Source organism: Falco naumanni, chromosome Z (genome assembly GCF_017639655.2).
Source record: "Falco naumanni isolate bFalNau1 chromosome Z, bFalNau1.pat, whole genome shotgun sequence".
Taxonomy (NCBI): Eukaryota; Metazoa; Chordata; class Aves; order Falconiformes; family Falconidae; genus Falco; species Falco naumanni.
The window spans coordinates 23,634,392-23,656,455 of record NC_054080.1 but is presented as its reverse complement, the minus strand read 5'-3'; the positions used below and the strand labels follow the sequence as shown (position 1 = coordinate 23,656,455).

The following is a 22,064-nucleotide window of genomic DNA, read 5'->3' as shown; positions in this document are numbered from 1 at the left end:
CAGCCAACAACAAACTCGTTGTATAGCAGTTTTCATCAGGATAAAGTAACTCTGGTTTTTTTATCCTGATTATAAATTAATAATTTATTCCCTTCTACCAGTCAAGTTTAATACACATTCCATGTGTATTGAACAACAGAAAATCATGTAAGGATCCAAGGACACCATATCTGTCAAATGAACACCCTATCTGTTGAAGTAACTCTTTAGAGTATTGTGAAATTATTTAGGTTTAATTCCATTCAGTACATTTTTTAATAGATTATATCAGTAGAACCTGTTGACCTGGGAAAAGTTACAGGTGCCCAGCGTCTCTGAAATACAGTGCTGTTATACATAGGGCATGGAAGGCAGGTTAGAAAATCCTTTAATATTGTATAGCATCCAAAAGGATCTGAGGCCTTTTACATTGAAGTTACACATAGAAGATGCCTTTTTTCCAATTAGAACATAGGAGGAGGTTGTACCTGATGGTCAGGGCACTGATGGTTGGCGTGGCCATACCTAGGATTATCTATTCATATGCACCATTGTTCTGAAGCATTTCTTTAATGAGGCTATTAGAAGTTTATCAAGACAGAGTAGTGAATAATGAAGTGTGAGAAGGTATGGTTTTGTCCCTGTTGGAGGAGAACATTTGTAACCAGGGTTAGATTCTGGGTTTCTGTAGGTTGTGTAGTTCAGCTGAAATCAACAGAGATACTGTTGTCTACGATCTTAGAGGCATTCTGTAGGCACGTCTTAATGTGAAATTATTTTACATGTCAGATCCTTCAGCTGTGGGGCCTTCAGAAAATTCTGTCAGGTACTTGACTACAGCTCTGGTTTGCCTGAGGTTAAGTGAAAGACTGACAAGTGTAGATTAACACTCTTGTGACTCTGGTTCTGGTTTGTATGTGATCTACTAAATGTAGTATTCTGCACTTAGAATTTGATTTGAGACATATTTGTGGTCCATTTTGAGTAAAGTTCAGAACAGGAACAGCTGCGGCTTACAACTTGGGAGAATTTTATAATTAAATAAAAGCTTCATGGAAGCTTCTGTGCAACTTCAATCAGCTGTCTTCACCCTTGATTTTTATGATGGAAGATGTTGTCACACTCCCTTACTAGAGGTAGTATTACTGCTCTGAGCTGTGGAACTCCTTTAAAGACATAAATTACCCCTAAGAGAAGAGGCTGTAATTGATTTTGTAATTAGCTTTCAGGTAAGCTGGATATGTTGGTCATTGTACAGCTTCTTTTTTTTAACTGAAAATAAACTGTAAAGTATGCAGAAAACCAAGTAATTTCATGAGGAAGTTTCCGCAGCTCTATCCTCTGGAAAAGAGAAAAGTCACACATGATGACAACACACAAAAAAACTAGAATTTAAAATAATTTTTCATTCTTTTTATTCATTTTAATAATGTAAACTATATTACACTGGAAAATGGGAGTAGAAAAGCTTCCATTCAAGAATGTGATACGTGAAATACCTGTGTATCAGTGCATTTTTAATGAAGTTTTATAAATTGCTTTGTCCCATTATTATAATAAAAGATAAAATAATTAAATTCTTCTTATAGCTGTCAGAAGATCAGAAGAGATTGTCATCAGAACATGTTTTACAGCTTAGAAAAAGTTCTTGAGTAAAGGGAGTGGTAAAATATGAACATTTTTTGCTGTAAGCTAGTGTTTATGAACCCAGGCCTTTGCAACCAAAAATGTTTAGTTAATATCATACGTAAATATTTTATATAATACTTTTTTAATGTAGTTGCTGGGTATCACACATTTGTGACTTACGGATTCATTCATCTTTTCCCTCTTGAACAGTCCTTGCAATTGTGCTTCTTCATCCATGTGAAAACAGTTCTTAATAAACATAGTCTTACACTGACATTTTAAACACAAAAGGATATGAATGTTAGATATTCCATGAAGGAGTGGAGAAGGATGAATTCTGAAGAGGGGTATGTCTATCTTCTAAGGTACTTCCTTAGTTCATTCATTTTGGTGGAGACCAACAGACCTTTCTGAATTAAATTCCTTTTAAGGAAATACTAAAACTTTTCATTACAGGTAGAATACCCCTGTGAATTCCATATAAAGTAAAACCAAAGGGTTGACCTTAAATATCTTTGTGTTTTAGAATCGCTACTCTTAGTCTTTTTAAGAGTAATTTGCTCTGGGTTGTTTTTTTTCTGTAAAGAGACATAATTATTAGAAGAAAAACTGCTCTGTCAAAGTGACACTTTCTGAACTTTTATGCATACGAATACTGTAGAGCTAGCCTGATGAGTAGGGAAGAGCTGCGTTCTGTGTTTGGTGAGTGACCGACAGAATAGTTTCTTGAATTCTAATTGAACACATATCACAGAATTACTGAAGACTGCAGGAGCCATGAGGGTCAAAAATAGAGCGTTAAAAGGCTGTACTGGTGTTAACTCTGAAGTATAGTTTGTCTTGCAAAACCACCACTGCTGGTAAGGATACATCTGTGGTAAGGGACCTAGCTTGATACTGGGTGTGGGTATTCAGAAGAAGATAGAGGAGGCAAAGGAAAAGTTTTTGCTTGTACAAAATATATTTTTGGAATATATTTTATTTGAAATAAAAAATAATTGAGAAATAAATATATGTGGGCTCATATCCACAGACTTTGTCACCTGGGTGAAGAGCTTTCTGGGCTTTCTTACCTGTAGTCTGCAGTAAATACTGCTGCGTCTAGTATTTTAGAGTGTAGCTGTGTCTTCCATAAACAGTTATACATCAGTTCTGTAGTTTGATGAGTAGGTGTAAGATAAGAAGGAAATGCATGTAAAACAAGCATTTATATGGTAGTTTTCGTTGTCAAAGGGAATTACCTGAATGAATCCTCAGTTTTTTCTGTCATTTAGATGACTTTTTTACAGAAGGGAACACTGACATCAGGAATTCAAGTGCTGTGGAAGTAATCTGAGGAAGGCTTCATAACTACATTTAAAGCTCAGGCTTGCCTACCTTGTAGTCTTATGCTCAGATCTGTCATTTGTCATGTAAACAAGACGTTGTTGCCATTCAGCTATGCCTATAATTTTCAAGAATTATTTGCATGCTTTAGCAGATATCCCAAACACGGCAATGTAAAACGAATGCAGTACTCCACAGTATGTTCTAATGGGAATCTGTTGGGAATCTTTATGAAGCATTTTATTCCTATTACAATTTACAGTTTATTCCAGCTTCCATAGCACTGCAGCTTCTGTAGCATTACTACAGGTGTATGCAGACATACATAGCTGGCCTACCCCTGACCTCTGACAGGGGTGTCTTCCACTAATATAATGCATTATGAAGCATTCTTAATTAAATAAAGACTCATCCCAGCTGGTGAGTGGTGTTTCTTGTTTTGTGATGGTTATGTTTTTAAGAATAAGATCTGTTGTAGCCAGTGAATAAGCCATGTCTGTAATTAAAAATAAAAATTGCATAGTAGCTTTGATTCAGTCTGTACCATTGCATCCATAAAATTCACATACATAGAACTCTGATTTCAGTCTGGGAAACTAGAGAAAAACTAAATGTTCAGGTGTGGCTACACAGCACAAAATAAATCATTTCCTACCTGAAACAAATAATAAATACAACTAGCAAAAACGATCACTGAGCACTCACTGATAGCACCTAGGTTTAATGGAGTTTTCTTCAACAGTATTCTTGCTGCATTTCTGATAAAACATTAGTTACCATTTTTACACCAGTCATGCACATTAGAGGTGTATTTTAACTTCAGGGGGGAATCAGTATTTCTGAGTATCTAAATTAGTGGGATCTTTAGAGCCTTTCAAGTTAGAGCATCCTCATTATACACTAAGGATTTTATCCTTAACACCTTTGTCATGATTAAAATATCTTTTCAAGAAAACTTGAAAACTCTAGAACAGATTTTGATTCATGAATGAACTAAAGATGCTTTTTACCCACTTTTCCTTTGCCCACAGAGCTGCTGTCTACAACAGTTGTAAAATTCAGTTTTAGCCATGCAGCTACTACACCCACATTGTAGTGTTTTCCTTTGGTTATAGATTCCTTTGCAGGGTACTGCCCAAGAGTTGTTCATGGGCTCTGCATAAGGAATGGTCTATGCAACAGAAATTCTTGCCCGTCCTGATTCCAGTATAGCTGAAAAGGCACCCTGTGACCACTGGTACTGAGCACAGCCATCATCTGAGTGGTGTCATGAGTAAAGTGACTTCACACTAAGCCCACCTTCTCCTTTTGGTCTCGTTTAGGTTTGGGCTTGTCTCATGGTGAAAGCCAATAATTTGCATTCTGTTGTGATTTCTGCAGTCCGAGAGTTTAAAATAACTAAATCTTTATGTGGTAGGATAGACCAGTGCTGGGCCTGATGTATTGCCAGATTAGCTTCCACATAGTTTTAAGGTAGTTTAATGGCAAAATATGTTTAAGGAAAAAAAAATAATAAAGACTACCCATGGCCGGTCTGCTTTCCAAATTTGGTTGTCAGATAGGAAAATGTTTGGTTTTCCATCTTTATGTGCAGCCATGCATGAGCAGACGTTTGCCTACCTTCCAGCAACAGAACAGGATGCAGCAGAGCCAGATGAGAAGTTTACCAGTGTGGCTGTACACTGGCAGATGATTCTTTTCCCCTGCCATTTGGCACTTGAAGGGAAAATAAAAAAAGGTGAACAGGTTTTTTATATATCCAGGCTGTGATCAGAGATGCCAGCTCATCCAAAATTAATAATTCTTGCATTTCACCTGTGACTTTTTATGTATGTTGGGGATGGTACCATCCTGTGTTAACTACTGCACGTCAGAATTTTTTCTGCCAGGGACTGTCCCACTGAACATAATGGTTGTGAAAATAAAGCTTTCTAAAACATTTTGAATAGCAGTTTTAAGTTTAAACTGTGGAAGATAAGGGGATTGGCAGCACTCAGTGCAAACTTGTTTCTTGTATTTGGTGTGCTTCTTAAAAAAACCCAAAAAACAACTTTGAGGACAGATCATCTTTTAATTGAGAGAGCTGCTATGAACTAGACAGATTTCATGAAGATGTAGCATTCAAGTAATTAGTGGGGCAGCCACAAGAACTGTGCTAAGAAGTGTTTGACAGAATGTGCTGGGATTTGGTTTTGGGAGAGGTTTTGTATTAGTTTTTTGGTTGTTTTTTTTTCTGATGAAGCAGCTGAAGTCATAATCGGTAGTGATAAAGTAAAACAGTATTTTACCTATAAAGAAATACAGTTAAATACTGTAAAGAAACTGGTGTATATGTTTAACCTGATGTTGAAAGTTGACCTTCTTAAAAATATTTTAACTTAATCTTTGAGGCAATTTGAAGACTTTAAATGCCATGTAGTTTAGACAGAAGCCCAGTTTAGGCCTTCAGGAGTAACAGGTGCTAACTAAATAGCTCCTTGATTGCTGCTGCCTCCTAGATTTACTTGCCAGGGTGATTTACAGAGGCGGTTCTTGCAGGAATGCCTCTGTACACTTAGGATTAGTGCATGACTGTTTGTTAGAATTCGTAAGTACACAAGTATGTCTAACTCCACTCTGCTTCTTCTGCGGTCCAATTCTTAGTTTCCCCTACTGAAGTGGTCTTGCTTTAGGACAATGCTTCAGTACTTAGATTTTGCATTTCTGTATTTGGAGTTATATTAAACATATCCTTAAATGAAGTTCCCAGTTCAACTGTGTTTCTGAGACAGTAAAAACACTACAGGGACTTTTTATAATTCCTGTGGTGCAGATGTGTATTCACACATTGTCAGTTAAATAAAAATTTAGCCAGTTTAAAAACAAACATGCAAACTTTCTCATACTTGAAGAATTTGTGTCATAAGTAAACACTAAAGGAGGAACTTGGAAGATCGATTCTTGTGCATATGATGTGTTGGTACCAAATAACCCTTAAAAGTTCCTAAATTTAGAGTCACTGGTGTACTCCTTTGGCAGAATGAATGAATGAGCTCATTTTATCTAGCCTCGGGTTTGGTATTTCTTCCCTTAACTTCTGTTTCTCCTATTCACTTGCAAAAATATTGGCAATTTCTAAAGAAAATTCAGTTTTCCTAGGAGTAATGAAGCTGATCATCTCTGAAGAGAGTGAGGCGTCTCTCACATGGGGAGCAGAGGCAGACAGCAGCCATTGTGGGAGATGGCATTTCTTTGTGCAGTGATCTGCAGAACAAATTATTTTTAGTACTGAAATTTTGAAGAAAAGCAAATCCTAAATGAAGAATTGTAAAATAATAGTTTAGAATTAAAAACATAAAAAAGATTGAAATGTAGGTAGGTCTCCCCAGCGAGTTTTGCTTCTGCAAGAAGTGTAAAATCATAGTTACTTTATTTCTGAAGTACTTTAATTGTGGGAAAATATAACCCAGACCACTAGGTTTCTTAAAAAATGCATTCTAAAAATTAGTTCATTAAAACATCAGTTAGTTTGTGGGAAGATGTGCTGCGTTCTTCTTAGATGAAGTTTTGGCACTGCTGCTTCAGTACAAAACTAAATTCATCCCTAACTTTGAAATGAGTGTTTCCATCCCTGTGCTGACAAGGTCAGTGTAGTAGTTGTAGCAGACCTAAAAGACCAGAGGTTTTTAAATATTACTGTTGTTGTTATTGTTGTGTTGGGATTATTTAATTTGCATAGTGATTTATTCAGTGTGGTCATTTGTTTATATTTGTGAAAGTGCAAAAGGAACCTGAGAAATTAATTCAGTATTTCTTTGCAGCTTTCCCTTTTAGATGTAATAAAGCTGGCATAGCTTGTGTCCTGCTGTACTCTCTTAGCAAGCTGAGTGAGCCAGAACAGGCCAGCAGAAGCAAGGGGTGGTGTGGAGTGGTGGCTCATGAAAGCTGAGTTCTGAGTAAGTTGTGGTTAGGTTAGGTTAGGTTAAGTGCTGAAATGTTTCCCAAGGGCTGGCTACATCCAGATAACCTTGCTCAGTCCTTGGCTTCTTGGAGAGAAGAGCTCTGGTTGAAACCTATGCGTTTTTTCCATTCCATCTCTGTCAACTGCATGAAGCCACTCTTCTGGATTGCCCTGAGTCACCCAGTATATTGTCTAGTAAATTCATGTTAGGCAGTAATATGCTTATTCTTTTTATTTTCTTTGTTATTTCTTTCCTGCTTTTTAAATAACAATATATATATATATATATATATAAAAGAAGACTAATGCTGTTTCAGTGAACTGGTCCCATTTTCCAATTTTGCACGCAGGAGACCTATCTCAACTGTTCCTTCTCTGTTACTCTTCTTTCCCTTAAGCAATATTCAGAGCTTTATTAAGTCACGCTCCTTCTGTATCTGCCTGGAGAACATTTTTAACTGTCAACCCCAGTCACAGGAGCTTTTGGGAGCTGCTGGTGCTGGATGAAGCTGCTTACATGTGGTAACTTAAGGAACTTACTGTGTTTTAAGCAGCTGGAGAGGGGGAAGAATGTAAACTGAAACTTTGGTATAATGAAATAGCTGCTAAAATATGAAGACTGTTAAAATGAAGAAATACCTGTCAACACACATCGACTTTGTAAAAACTCCTGATTCAGTCAGTTTAATTTAGTGACTTACTGGTGGACCTACCGAGTATCTCAAATGAATGTAGTAACCCTGAGTGATGGACTTTTATTTCTGGACCTCTGATTTTGTTCAAAGGCTCATAAAAAATTATATAACTAAATATCTCCTGGTTGATAACAGATCTGAGGAAGCTCAGCTATGATTGTTCCCGCAAGAGTCCAAACTAGATTTAATAGGACATTGTCTTGTGATACATCTTTTTAGTAATGAAAGTGAAAAATCTTTTGTCCTGATATTAATATTTTAATCAGCTCTTTCTACTAATAATAATAAGTTAATTGCCTAATTCTTTGGGGTTTGTTTTAGTTTTACAAGCTTGTGATGATTTCTTAGTTTGATGCATAATTACGCTTTCCTGAGGTGGTCCTTCTCCATAGCATTGAGAAAGAAAACCTGATTATTTTGGAATGTACTTTTTTTTTTTTTTTTCCTTTGTTGTCCTTGAATTTCAGTTCTTAGCAATCGTACCTACATAGAAAGCTACTGGGTAAAAAGAATGCCATTTTTGGGAGCATCTCACCCTCTTTGTGCCCCTGGAGCACATACATTTATATGGATAACCCTATATGAAAAGAAATTATGTATGTCCTAGCAATTGCTGAGTACTATAATGGATTTTTGTTGTTTTAGGCTGTCAGGGGGTTAAGCTATTTCACAGTTGTTTGAGATGAATGATGAAGCTGAAAGTCTGACCAGTAGCATTACAAAATTTTGAATGAGGCCTTTGAATATCTTTTCAGAAAGCTAAAAAGAATACTGTCAGTATGTGATTTAAAACAGAAGGGAAATATGGATGGGCAGAATTTAACTGTGTGCTTAGGCAGAATTTAACTCTGTTAGTTTCTGTGATCATAAATGTCCTTTCTGTGTAAAAAATCTCATCGAGTATTTGGGGTAGGTTTTTTGTAATGATCTGAGAGACAGAAGTCACAAAAATACGTAGACAAATCTGTTAAAAGCGTTGTTTAACACATCTGTTTTTTTGAAATGGTTGTGGTTATGTGTGGCCCATCAGAGTAACTAAGATGTATTTTAATGTGAACTTACTGATGCTGCACTTCTGAAAATATGGTTCACAAAGACTGTAAATGGTCTGAGCCTCTTCTGCACATCCCTTCCTAAGATGCCAAGATATAAATGCAGTCTTTGAGAGAAGAGTTTTGAGCTTGCTTAGCCACCAGCATACACTAAGCTTTATTTACATGTATTGACATGCACAATGTTTATAGCAAAACATCAATAACTATGAAAAACTCATTTTGCATGGAGATGCCAAATTTAAATATAATATACTATGCAAATAATCATTTTTGTGCTGAAGCTGAGTACCAGATTTTGCAGTCATCTGTTTAAATTACCGTTTTTGTAACTGAGTGTGTGTGTATGCATGTATACACGTACGAGTGATAGAGCAGTCTAGCTTCCCCATTTGGATGAGCTAAGCATGTTTCATTCAGTAGATAGCTATATCCACAACACCTTGTGGATAAATTTCTAAGGACTTACTAGGAACTCTGGATGTGGGAAACATTCTGGATAATGTAAGATAGTCAATCCTTCATATAGTTTTGTGAAAAACATATTCTTTGCCTTCTGTGCTTTGCACGCAGAAGGTATTTGATGCCTCATGACTTTACTTACAACTTAAACTCACTAAAGTCTCTGCTCTGTGACGTTGTATTTAGGATGAGGAGTACAGCAGCCCACAGGAACTCCTGCAGGCTCTCCAAGGTCAAGGACAGGGCCTTACATAACTCACAGACCATTTTATTACATGCCTTCTGATGATGGAAAAAAGTCTTTTTCATTCCCCAGTTAGGGGAAACTATGTTAAAAGCTTGAGATATCTATCTCCTGCCACCACGTGGTTTAAAATCATTTGTACTTAATGGGGTGCTGTGGGACAACAACTTGGCTGTCTGGAGTACTGTGACAAAAACAGTATAGTCTTCCTCTCTGAGTACCATAATGGTCTTTTTGGTTGTATAAATTATATTCTGGGGACTACAAACTACAGAAAATTGTCTGATGAAAAATTTTAGTAAATCAGCAGCCCCAAAGGTTATATTTTGCTGCTCTGAATCATAGTACCATCCGTTCAGTGTAAGGTTTAAGTGACTCCAGTATTTAACAATTTTAAACTTGGATTTTTAAATTAAGCAATTGCACAATATGTTTGTGAGTACAGCTGATTCCCCCTCTGCAAGGAATGCTTCCAGGAGTACAGCTGATGCTACTTTATCACTGTTTATTTTTGACTTTTTACTCCTGTATTAATGTATCCCCACAGTATCACAGCAAGGTAGTGTGATACAGTTTTCAGATTTATTCTTTTATCTGGATTGTATTTTTAGAAAATAGCTAGTTTTCTTGTTCTTTGTGTTCACCAACATCCACTGACAGCCTGATATGAATCTGTTTTGATATACTGATGATATACAAAATTAACTTCTCTACTTTTGTTTTAAGTAGTTTCAGGGAGACTCTGATCTGATTTGTCATTGTGTGCAATCTGTCTACTTTGAATCTGTTTCTCTTTTTCTCATCTGGTGTTATATGAATTTAACAAAGCATTATGTAAATATACACATACCTATAAATATCTATGGTATATTTATTTTTATGTCTTCACTGTGTAGCATTACAAATTTTATTTGAAGTTAAAGATTTATTTATGTCTTATATTTACATACAATATGCTGGAAATATATTACATAATTGCAGGTGAAAATAACTTCCAAATTTTTCTGAGAGTGCAGACTTAGTAAAGGTATATGAGAGGACTGTATTTGAAGAATGTTGCAGAACACTGATAAAGTACTTGCATTAGATTTCAATGCTGAATAATTATAAGAAATTTGAAAGCTAAGAACAGGCATAACATCTTTGACCTTGGCTGGAATTTGGCTTTCTTTGCAGGACTCAATTCTACGTGAAGAGTTTGAACACTGTTTTATTATGTTCCCTTTTTGTTAGCATCATTCTCCTTTCAAACAGGGAGTAGTATCTTGAAATCAATGCATCAATATTATAATGGGATTGACTGAAAGCAGCAAAGAGGGTTATGTGTACTCTTTAAATTATGCTGTTCAGCGGTTCTTTCTGTTCTTCATTCATTTACCTTCCTCACTTTCCAAATAGGAAATGTACCTAGCCAAGCATGCAGGCACACACAAATACCTGTGTATTTTCCAAATTAAAATAGAAAATTGCATTTAGTAGGTTGCATAATTGCAGGTATATAAAATGTACATGAAATCCTGTACTACTTTCTGTGTCATTTCAGTATGTCCCAATTTAATTGTTATTCACAGCCTGTTTTAGAGGCCCATATTTGTTCCAGAGTGTTTGATACCCATCGGTTTGAATTTAGAGACTCAGATTGTAAGGAAGTCTTCCTCATAAATATGATTTTGAAATGTTAATGTTTTTATGAAATAGAAATTTTGTACTGGATCTGTGGTCATTTGTGGTTTCTGGTGTTTTCTACCTTCTGTGTTTTCACCTCCTAAATCTTATTATATGACAGTTGAAGATCTTATCACTTTAAAATATTATTTTCCTTAAAAGAAACTGGCACAGCTGAGGTCAAGGAGAGTTGGTAGGGATCTGTGTCTGCAAACGTAACTATTCCACTGAGCGCTACTGAGAAACTTCTTTCTTTAGTAGCATATTAGGATTCCTTCTGCTGACAAATATGTTATCAAGTATTTATTCCATAATGACATCTTAAAGTTTTTTAAAAACTCAGTTATTAAAAAAAAACCTTCTATGAAAATCAAAAGATCAAATTTTAATGACTAAGTTTAACATTATTCTATTCTCATCTTTTAAATTTAATCAGTACTTAAGGTATCATTTTTCTTGAATCGCCTTTCTGCATGTAGAATTTTAGAAATCTGTGAAGATGGTTGGTAAAAAGGTAGGACAAAAGACCAGTGTTTTTTTCAGCAGAGTTCGAAACTTTAAAAGACGTTTTAAACTGCTGCCAGTTTGACACCTATTTGCTACTTATCTGAGAACTGAAATATTTAATTCTGTTGTTAATTAATTCTTTTCTTCGGAAACCCACACAGCATTTGAGAGATTTGATATTATCTATCTCTTTTTCAGTTAAGCTGGTTACTATCCATCTGTTTTCTGAGTGTTCTGAATACCTCTTCATAACTGTTGTAGCACTTCTGTGATCTGACCAACAGCATTTACAGGCTAGTCACAAGAAGCGAATGCCCTTGAGCCTTACTCTACTTTGAAAGTTTGGCCCTTCATACTGATAGCATTTGCTAAGTGGAAACCAGCACTTTTTGGTAATACATACATGTGTACATTCATACATAAATTGGCCTTCTAGTATCAATTCACATATCTAACATAAAAAGTTTGCAGAGTGACCACAGGTAAGAGAAAGTTTATGTGCTTATGTTGCATTCACATTGAATTTACTGAGTGTTTTTAGCTTAATTCAGCACTGTGTTTCCTTGGCTTTAATGGTGTTGCAGCAGAGGTAAAAGCTACATGCAAGTGTAGTGGTGGCTTGACCTTGACCAGCAGCCAGACCCCCACCCAGCTGCTCTCTCACTCTCCCTCCTCAACAGGACAAGGAAAGAAAATAAGATTAAAAAGTTCATGAGTTTGAGATAAAGATGGGCAGATCCCTTACAGTTACCAGCACTGGCAAAACAGGCCTAGCTTGGGGAAAATTAATTTAAATCTATTGCCAGCTAAAACTAGAGTAAGATGGTGAGAAACAAAGACAAAAACTAGAACCCCTTGCCCTACTGACCTCTTCCCAGGTTCAACATCTCTCCTTCATTCCTAGCTGCTCTGTCTTCTCCCCTGCGAGTGGCGCGGGGGGTATGGTGGAGGGGAATCTGTCCGCAGCAGCTCCTCTCTGCTGCTCCTTCCCCTGCCCGCCTTTCCCCTGTGCCAGTGTGGGCCCTCTCCATGGCCTGCAGCCCTTCAGGCTAAAACTGCTCCGGCATGAATTCTCCATGGGCATTAGTTCTTGTAAGGAGAATCTGCTCCAGTGTGGGCTGTCTGCAGGTGGCAGTTTCTTCAGGAAATACCCACCTTGCTCTGCTGTGAGGTCCTCCCTGGGCTGTAGTGTAGGTATCTGCTCCAGTGTGGTCCTCTCCACGGGCTTAAGGGAAATGCCTCCTTCACCATGGTCCTCTCCATGGGCTGCGGCGAAACCTCTGTTCCAACGCCTGGAGCACCTCCTCCCTGTTCTCTGACCTTAGCATTTCCTGGGTTGTTTCTCACACTTTTTTTTCCTCTCACTCTTCACTGCTTGGGCAGCATTTTGCCCTTTCTTAAATATGCTTTCACAGAAGCACCGCCATCTTCACTGAAGACCTCAGGTATGTCTTGCAGCGGGTCGATTGCAGAGCAGCCCATGACCTCTTGCAGACGCCACCTGTATAGCCCCTCCAGTACCAAAACCTTGTCACAGTCACCCAATACACTAAGATGGAGGGAAGCAACATAAAGGGTTGGAAAACAGTTCTACAAATACAGAAAATTGTTTTGTTTTGTTGTGTTTCTTACTATGGTTAATTTCTCTACTTCTTTTAGCATCAGTTCAGCTACAATGAAGTTTATTTGTGGTTATCACTTTTCTAAACAAAAGACTGGAGCAATTTTCTGAAGAGACCAACAGTGTATTGGGAGGAGGTCTTCAATCTCTAAGAAACATATGCAGAGAAATCGGGCTTGTATTTCTAAATTCTTGAAAGACAGAGAGAGGCAAAGAGCAGTGCACATCAGTAATTGGGTTTTTTGGCTGTGTATATGGTGTGTAGTGTGCTGAAAATACTTTTTTTACGTTAAAGAGTGCATTCTTTGTGCACATTTCCTTTTCAGCCTTTTTTTTGAATAATCTAATTTTAAAAATCCTGCAAAAGTATTTTTATTTCCTCTTTACGTATATACTGAACAGCCTTGTTTAGCTTTGGACTATAGTTGAGTTGATGAGGAGGTCTTCTCCTGTCCGATGTTGTATCTTCATTGTCATTACAGGTTATGTTCCTTTTAGAAGAGTTGCCTGTTTGCAACTACTGTCTACTAGTGACAAATACTGGTTAATTAAGGTTTTATTTAGTAAAACACCAGGAACAACATTTACTGTGAAATGTTTCAGTTCTTTGGTGGCAAACTGAAGGCCTTGCTTGTAAAAGAACCAACGCCTGCATTTAATTTTCAGCTACTAGTAGACATCACCTGTCTGTCTGGGCTACTCTGATATTTGCCAGCCTTTGCTTTTCAGTGTTTCACCATGAGATATCTTGCTGAGTCTTTGTGCAATTTCTCACGTAGTTTTTCATCCTATATTGATCTGTATTGGTGCCTGAAGCTTGAAGAAAGCTTAGATAGTTCTACAGAAGCTGTAATAGCACCCTGGCTGAAGCATCGATATGCTCTAGGGCAGGCTTACATTGCATCTTAGTATTAGTATTTATAAGTTGTAATTTAGATATCCATTCTGACCACACGTTCTTAGATTTTTCTCAATTTTATTAACTTAGTGTAAGCAATTGATTTTGAAGGGACAAGGCTTAATTGGTCTGCCATTTTGTTTTATCAGTAATGACAATTAAAGAATATATGAGAAATTCTTAGTAAATAATACGCAAAAATTCAGTTCAATGTAAAGTTTTAAAAATAGTGCATGAAAAAATTCTTTTTTTTGCCTTAACCAGAGATATGTTTCACTTCATAGTGATGTAGTAATGTCATTTTCTGAAATGGCATATTTATTTTCTTTTTGGTGGTCAATGGCAGCTCTGAAAAATATAGCATTTTAAAATGAACTTATAACAAAGTTTGCTAATGACATACTAAAGTTAACCTTATATTTTATTATTTCAGTTGTTCATGGTGGACAATGGAGCAGATGACTGGAGAATAGCCATGACTTATGAGCGTATTTTCTTTATCTGCTTGGAAATACTGGTGTGTGCTATCCATCCCATACCTGGGAACTATACGTTCACATGGACAGCCCGGCTCGCCTTTTCTTATGCTCCATCCACAACAACAGCTGATGTGGATATTATTTTATCTATACCAATGTTCTTAAGACTATATCTTATTGCCAGAGTTATGCTTTTGCATAGCAAACTTTTCACTGATGCCTCATCTAGAAGCATTGGAGCATTAAATAAGATAAACTTCAATACTCGTTTTGTTATGAAGACTCTAATGACAATATGTCCAGGAACTGTACTGTTGGTTTTTAGTATCTCATTATGGATAATTGCTGCATGGACTGTCCGAGCTTGTGAAAGGTAAGGTTGTTTGCTTGTTTAGTTCTTTCTGTCTTTCTATTTTTCTCTCTTGTTTTGCCTCTTAAATTTTGGATTTAGGGGGCCTAAATATTTAATGGAATGGGGTTTCCAGTTCCTTGATATTTTGAGTGTTGGTTGGATTGTATTCTGTGCTACAGATTGTCAGAAATGCTTTGCCTTTTATTCTGAAGGACTTCTGCAGAGGTTTATGCCACGCTGTTTACTGTGGCATTGTGATTTGATGTCAGTGTTTTGATATAAATTTAGGTGTTTTTGCTAAAACACAGTGGACAGATACCATAAAATATCTTTAAGAATAGTTGTTGATATTCTGCATCAATATTGGCTCTCATTGTTGTAAATTAAATTTATTGAGGATAAGATAGATAAAATAGCCATGTAAAATTCCATTGGAAAATGTTTGGAGTTTTTTTAATTTGAGTTTTATTATGCTGTAAAAGAAAAGGAAGTACAAAGTATTGTTAGGGAGTTGACAAAATCAAAAAGGAGGAACAAGCAGAAAAATTACAGTAATATAACTTTTCTTTCTTCCCCTAAAAATCAGAAAAAGTACATTTTAGAGGCAGACTTTCATTCATTTCAGCTCGCTTTCCAGCCTCCCCCTCCCACAGACTTCAGTGTAGGTGCAGAATAAATGGCTATCAGTGCTGACAGCTTGAAATTCTCTCAAACACAGCTTTAACAGAAAATAACTTAGCTTCTTATTGGATAGGATTGCTTAGGAATATGAGATAGGTTAACTCCTGAGGAGACAATGAGGATGATTCTCTATGAAAGCTTTAATGCCTAGGACAGCTCTTTGATCCTGGAAGGAATTTCTCCTTACTTAAACTGGAAGACCTTCAACACAATTAAGGCACTTCTGCTGCAGGTTATTGACCCTTTTATTTTTCCTCTTCCTTTCCATGTCTGCCCATTTTAGAAGGAGTTTAGTGGAGTTATTTGTAACAGCTAGCCGATTTAAATCAGCAGTTAAATTGCACATCAACTGTTATGGTTATGTTACTTTTGGAAGTTAACTCCCTGCATCACTTCTCAATTTGTTACAGAATAAAATAGCTGATCTTATAAAATGAGTGTAGAGATCATGTTGATGTTGTAGGTTTTATTGATAAAATTGCCAGAATCTTAGAATGTAGTTTGCTACAGTAGATGCTTTGTGTCAGTTGTTTCCTCGTGTTATGGCAAAACTAATCATTAAGTGTTCTGAAAATGCCATGTTAACAGTGACATATTATAGTTTCAATATATTCCCCATAGGTGAAGCAGGCAGAGCATCCTAGATTCTGACTCAATCTATAATAGTTGTATTTTAATAAGCCTGTTCTTGTTTCAGATTTAACTGACTTGTGCAAAACCTCTCTGTGTCACATTCTTCACCTGTGTTCCCACCAGGTTTTTTTTCCAACAGAATTACTGCTCAGGAATTCCTGAGTGTCTGCATCAGGCATTTCCCAAATTGTCACCTGTGAAGTGGCTCTAAATAACGTCATCATCCATTGTTGTCACTCCGTTACATATCACTAGTTAATAATGATATTTTTATGATGTTGTTGTTGTTGTTGTTACTATTATTATAAAGTAGAATTAGTCATTATTTTATTAACTTTTTAATAGATGCACATTCAAAATAAGCTTATAAAACTTGTGCCTCAGTAAAAATTACTGAAAAATATTAACTACTGTCTGATACACATGTTTGTAAAACACATATTTGGGTTTTTTATTATTTATAAAAGTTTATTTGTTAGTGTAAAGAAGGCAGGACAAGAGGCTGTAGTGTAGAAGTAATACTAAAAGAAACAGACTTCACCTATTTTCCAATCAGGGAGAGTGAAGACAACACTATCATAAGGTTTTTATTTTGTGAGTTTGTTTATTTCTACTTAGAAATGGAGGCACTTCTGCTGTGATCCTGGGGGGAAGCTTTTTTGTTTGGTCAGGTACACTGAACTCAGGATTGCAAAAAACCACTGAATTTTCTTCAGCTTGCTGCTAAACTGGTCATGGATTTTCCACATTTTAATTTGCAGTTGCTGTCCTTGAAGTGATTGTAATGGTTTGGATAGTAACATGGATAGCCGCTAGGGCCTTCTAAAACCAAAACCAAACACAACTAAAAGCAAGTTAAATATAAGAGTGAACATTAGATTAACATGTCTCTAGCATAATGACCTTCTGTCAGTGGAGTCCAGTCCAAGATTATGTTCCTTCACATTTAACAAAATTGTTAATTTTATAGGTGTTCAAAACAGGGACATATGAAAGAGATATATGGGTGGCAGAGCGCTGGCACAGGCTGCCCGGAGAGGTTGTGGCATCTCCTTCTCTGGAGATGTTAAAAACCCACCTGGACATGACTCTGTGCAACCTGCTGTAGGTGAACCTGCTTTAGCAGTGGGTTGGATTAGGTGATCTCCAGAGGTCATTTCCAACCACGACCGTTCTGTGATTCTGTGATTTTGGCTTTGGGAATTAGATATTTATGTCATCCATGCTAGTTGCACAGCCAGTTTTGTGTGTTTTGCCTCAGATTTTCCCTTGAGGGAATATGTATTTTGCCAAAGGAATGATACTTTGGCTTTGGATTCCAGTTACTAATTAGTCCACCAAAACCCTATAGATCCATAGCCCATAGAGTACAATTTTTTAAAAAAGCTCCTAAAAGAAAATGCCAAACCCCCACACATCAGAATGCTCTGCACTGCTATCTGAAGCTAGGTATCCCTTTTTGTATAGCTGGAGGCAGATGCAATAACCACTGGTCATGGGAAGGGACAGGTGTGGTGGCTGAATCCATTCTGTGCTGTGTAGTAGTCATAGTCCTCAAAAGATGTCTCCTGAGGTGTTAATGGCTTTGATTTGCTCAGTAGTTAAAAGTTTAGTTAATGCAAATAAAATACATTTTGTTCATCTGCTCTTAAGTTGATTTTTTTCCCCCTCAGTTTTAACTAGAGGGAAACTATTTGTTGGAATAGAGTATTTTATGTACACAAAACAATCCTGAAAATGTATGTTATCTTTAGAAGCATTTTATTCCACCTGATGCTATACATGAAACCCTAATTTAGCAGGAATCAGGATTTAAGGCAGCAGTCAAGTGGGTTTGTTTTGATGAGGGGGGGTTTACATGAATAACATTTGAGGTGTTAAATGGTTCGCAGCATCACTCCAACACCAAGCTCTTTAATTTTTGTTATGTTGTAGTTTTACATAAAACTTCGTACTAGCGGTTTTAGAATTTCTTCAGTGTCTTATTAACTCAGCTGGCCATCCAAATTAGAACAAGATGATGGTGATAAGATTTAATAGATTAAAACATTAAAATTTTGGAATGGAGATGAAACATTCTTATGCTATTCTGTGTCCTCAGTAAGGGGGGAAGACACAGGAGACAGCATCCTTACTGTGAAGCTGTGTGTGCTCACCAAAAGCTGTTGCTGGTGAATCACAGCCTGATTCGGAGACTGTTGTTCTGTTTGAAGTCAGATTTTTCTCATTGAAGGCTGGCCTGGGGATGGGAAGAGAGATTTGGAAGCACTGCATTTCATAGCAAGAAAGGTAACATGAAAGAGCATCGTTATCCACATAAGGAAAACCCTATAGAGATAAGTTATGGATTGAAGCAGGTGAGTTGACTGTCTGAATAAAGACTTCACTGCTTTAATGGTCATCTGACTGATCACTTGATATAAACTGAACTAAGGCAGGACATGTGGCTTTCTCAGTGCCTTAATGGCTGTATTGTTAGCTCTTAGAATGCTAATTATAGCAAGTGACACTTCGCATTGGTGAGCAAGGTATTTTCCAGGATTGCAGTTTAAGGTCGTCCATAAGGGCAGAATGTGGTACAGATAATGATGGTGGACAGCCAGCTGAGTATAAATGGGTTTCTAGGGCTGCAGAGTAATCTGACTGGGGGAGTTTGAGAGCAAAAGATGGGGAAAGTACGAAGTGTTGCTACATACACGATGCTGGAAATTCTTGCTTTTTTATTGCTCACGTTTTTACATCTGTTTTGAGAGGGAAATTACATTACATAGGTTTTAATATCTGCCTTTTCATTGCCAGCATCAGTGTATTGCTATCTGTCATATGTGGGCTTCATAATGAAAATCTAAATTTTTTATTATGTCTAAGTCAATAGATGTTTGTGTTTATAACGTCTCTGAGGCACACATCTGGAACACTTATGAATACATTATTTTGTATATGAATTATGAGCCCTGTGAGCAGATTACTTTTCTCAGTCTCCCATATTGATCTTGTTACTGAAATAGCTCTCTGCATGGTCGTCAGTTGCTTATAGCAGTTAAAATAGAAATATTTGGTTTCTCAAAACAAAGTTGGTATGTGTAGTGCTGTGCCATTGAAAAGTCTGACAAACTTGCTTTGCTCTTCTGGAGAAGACCTGCCTCTGCAGTGAGAAGTGTGCTGCTTTTCTGGGTTATGTAGAAGGTAATTACTCCTGGTGATCTTCAGTTTTTTCTGTGCAAAGGAAGAACCTTGTCTTCTGAATGCACACATGGCTATAACGTGCCTGTGTATCAGGGCAACATGAGCCACATGTGCCCATGTTACACTGTTGTACGTCCAGAACAGCTCATATCACATGCCTGGAGTTACTGTGGATTTACAACAGCGGAACTAAGAACAGAAGTGGATTTTCTGATTCCCCAGAGAACACATTTTTGGCACCATTTTTGGTTCTGTTTGTACCTCTCTAACTTCTGGCAATGAAGACAGTTCAGACTGAGTGTTTAGTCATCGTTTCTTCCTCCCATCAGCTTCTGCTCTATATACTTTCCTTGCTTTAACAAAAAAACCCCAAACAAACAAAAAACACCAAAAAACCCCACCTCATATGTGTGAGAAAAGGTGAAACCCTTTTCAGCTCTCTGTTCGTTCTTGTTTTCTACAGATGAATACCTATCTGTCTTAATTCTTGGAAATATCATGCCATCACAAGGCTTCCAGTAAGCAGCTCATACATGACAACTGCTAGACAAATGTGAGGGGGTCATTTGATACAAGCAGGTGGATGCACAGAGACTTTCAGTTGTAATTCATGCAGGAAAAAGATGTTTCTTAGCTATCTAATTTCCTCGCAGTATGTGACTTCTTTGGTTGGCTTGAGGACCTTATCTGAGGTTGTACAGTGCATGGGTAATCCCAAGGCCATACTCCACTGGAAACTGCCTTTAGCAGTGTCTGCAGTGCCAGTGTAAAGATTCTTGCTAGTAGTTTAACAGTGATCAAAGATGACATGTCATCATCTTGACTTGAGTCTGTGCTATGAATGAATGATTCTCTTGCCTTCTAGTCTTCATTTCTGGTTTTGCCAACTGAATGCAGATGAACTGCAAATGTTAGGTTACTCTTTTGTAATATTTACATCTCAAAGCAACTAACTCATAACTAAAACCATACGTAACTGGCTGCATTTTTGTTGCAAATGTTTCCAACAGACACCAGGTCTATTGTTTTATCAAACAGTGAAGGCAACAAGGGAGTCCATCACAGAAGTACACCCGTGAATGTCTGATATACATAACTGAGATCCAAAAAAGAGCACGTTATCCAAATAAAAAAATTGGTTTGCTAGGTGTATCCAGAAGGATTAACGGCTAAATGACGTATTCTTTAGCTTCTTGAAAACAAAACTGTTTATGTACATTTAATGGAGGATGCAGAGGCATATTTCTAATGCCTATAGAGTTTGATCACTGTTCTTTTAAATCCATATTTTCCTTCCCTCTGGAACAATGCTGTTTGTGTATTCTCAGCAAAAGAATTTTGAGACTACAAGTAAGAGCATATTTATCAGTTTGTTTGGATTTACAGAATTAGCCTTATAGCTATGGAAAGTAACAATAATTGGTGCAGTAACTGAGTGTGTATATTCATTCTTTCACAAAAATGTAGCAAGCCAAGATAGATCAGTGTTTCTCTAGGCCAAAAATAGCAGACCCAACTTGGGGGAATGGAGTGCAAAAGATGAAAAGTTAAATAACAAGCACCAAAAAAATCTCCTTGCTAACTTAAAAAAGGTCTTACATCTCTTTTTTAAGGTCATCTAACTAGAGCAGGAAAATTTTTTTTTTTAGGTTAAATTCCCTTTTATTTACAAAGGATTTATATGTACAACATTGTATGAGAACATAATGAAGTGGAAAAGCTCATGTATAGTTCCAAGGTCTCATAAGAATGGTGAGCCAAGAAAACTGTTTCTATAAATGCAAAAGTCTGAAGAGAATGAGAATACTTACAAAGGAGTACTTACCTGCTTCCAAGGACAAATTGTCTTTTCTTTTTTCCCCCCCCATTAATCTTGAATCTGTAAAACTAATTCAGGGAACGATCTTTCTCCTGTTCAGCAAGGATGGTTATACACGCTCCAAATTCTTTCAGATAAGAGGGCACTTTATGGGATTATTTTTTTTTCATTATTTCATCACTGGATCCAAAGATGCATCCTGTGGTTCTTGCATTTTTAAATGTGTTTGTTCACTTTTTTCCTTCCCATTTTAACTAACACCTTAAACTATTCAGAATATTTTACTTCAAAGGGAGTCAAACCTATTTGTCATAATACCTTAAAAGCAGTCCTTAGAAATTACAATCATAACTGAAGCGGAAATCAATTTCTTATAATTTCAGAATATAATGTTTTTCTCCAATAGCTTAATGTATTTGAAAAATACACCCTGAAATTGGGATTTAGCCTTTACTACTGTTTTATTTTGCTCCTTGAGCTGGATATCAGGCCACAGTGCGGAGTTTGCATCATGATTGTCACTTCAGTGCTAATAAATGCATGATAGGCTGACTATACTCTGACATTAGACATTAAAGAGTTCCTTTTATTTATTTTTTACAATTCAGTCCTAAAATTATAAGTCTAGAAGGTCAATTACAGGAAACAGTTATTGTGTGGGGAATTGCACAGTTTAAAGAAATTAGTGGTTATATGGATGGAAACATCAGAAGGTGCTTTTAAAACATTGTGTGTTCCTTGTTTTCTTTTTCTGTGCTCCTCCCTCTTTTAAATTGTTTTCTCAATACATTTTTTTGCTTGGGTAGTTTTTTGTCTTGAAAAGTTCAAAATCAACTATAGTTTTTGCTACAGCTGTCCTGTAGCTGAGATGGTAAGTGATTTGCAGCAAATCGCTC

General features: G+C 36.8%; 1 protein-coding gene across 1 annotated transcript in view; it reads left to right on the top strand.

Moving 5' to 3' along the window:
* The window catches only part of KCNN2 (potassium calcium-activated channel subfamily N member 2), a 76,141-nt gene that overhangs the window by 6,955 nt on the left and 47,122 nt on the right, over window positions 1-22,064 (top strand). Inside the window, exon 3 of the mRNA XM_040580531.1 lies at window positions 14,452-14,870. Within this exon, the coding sequence (XP_040436465.1) occupies window positions 14,452-14,870 (419 nt within the window). The remainder of the gene's footprint in view (window positions 1-14,451; window positions 14,871-22,064) is intronic.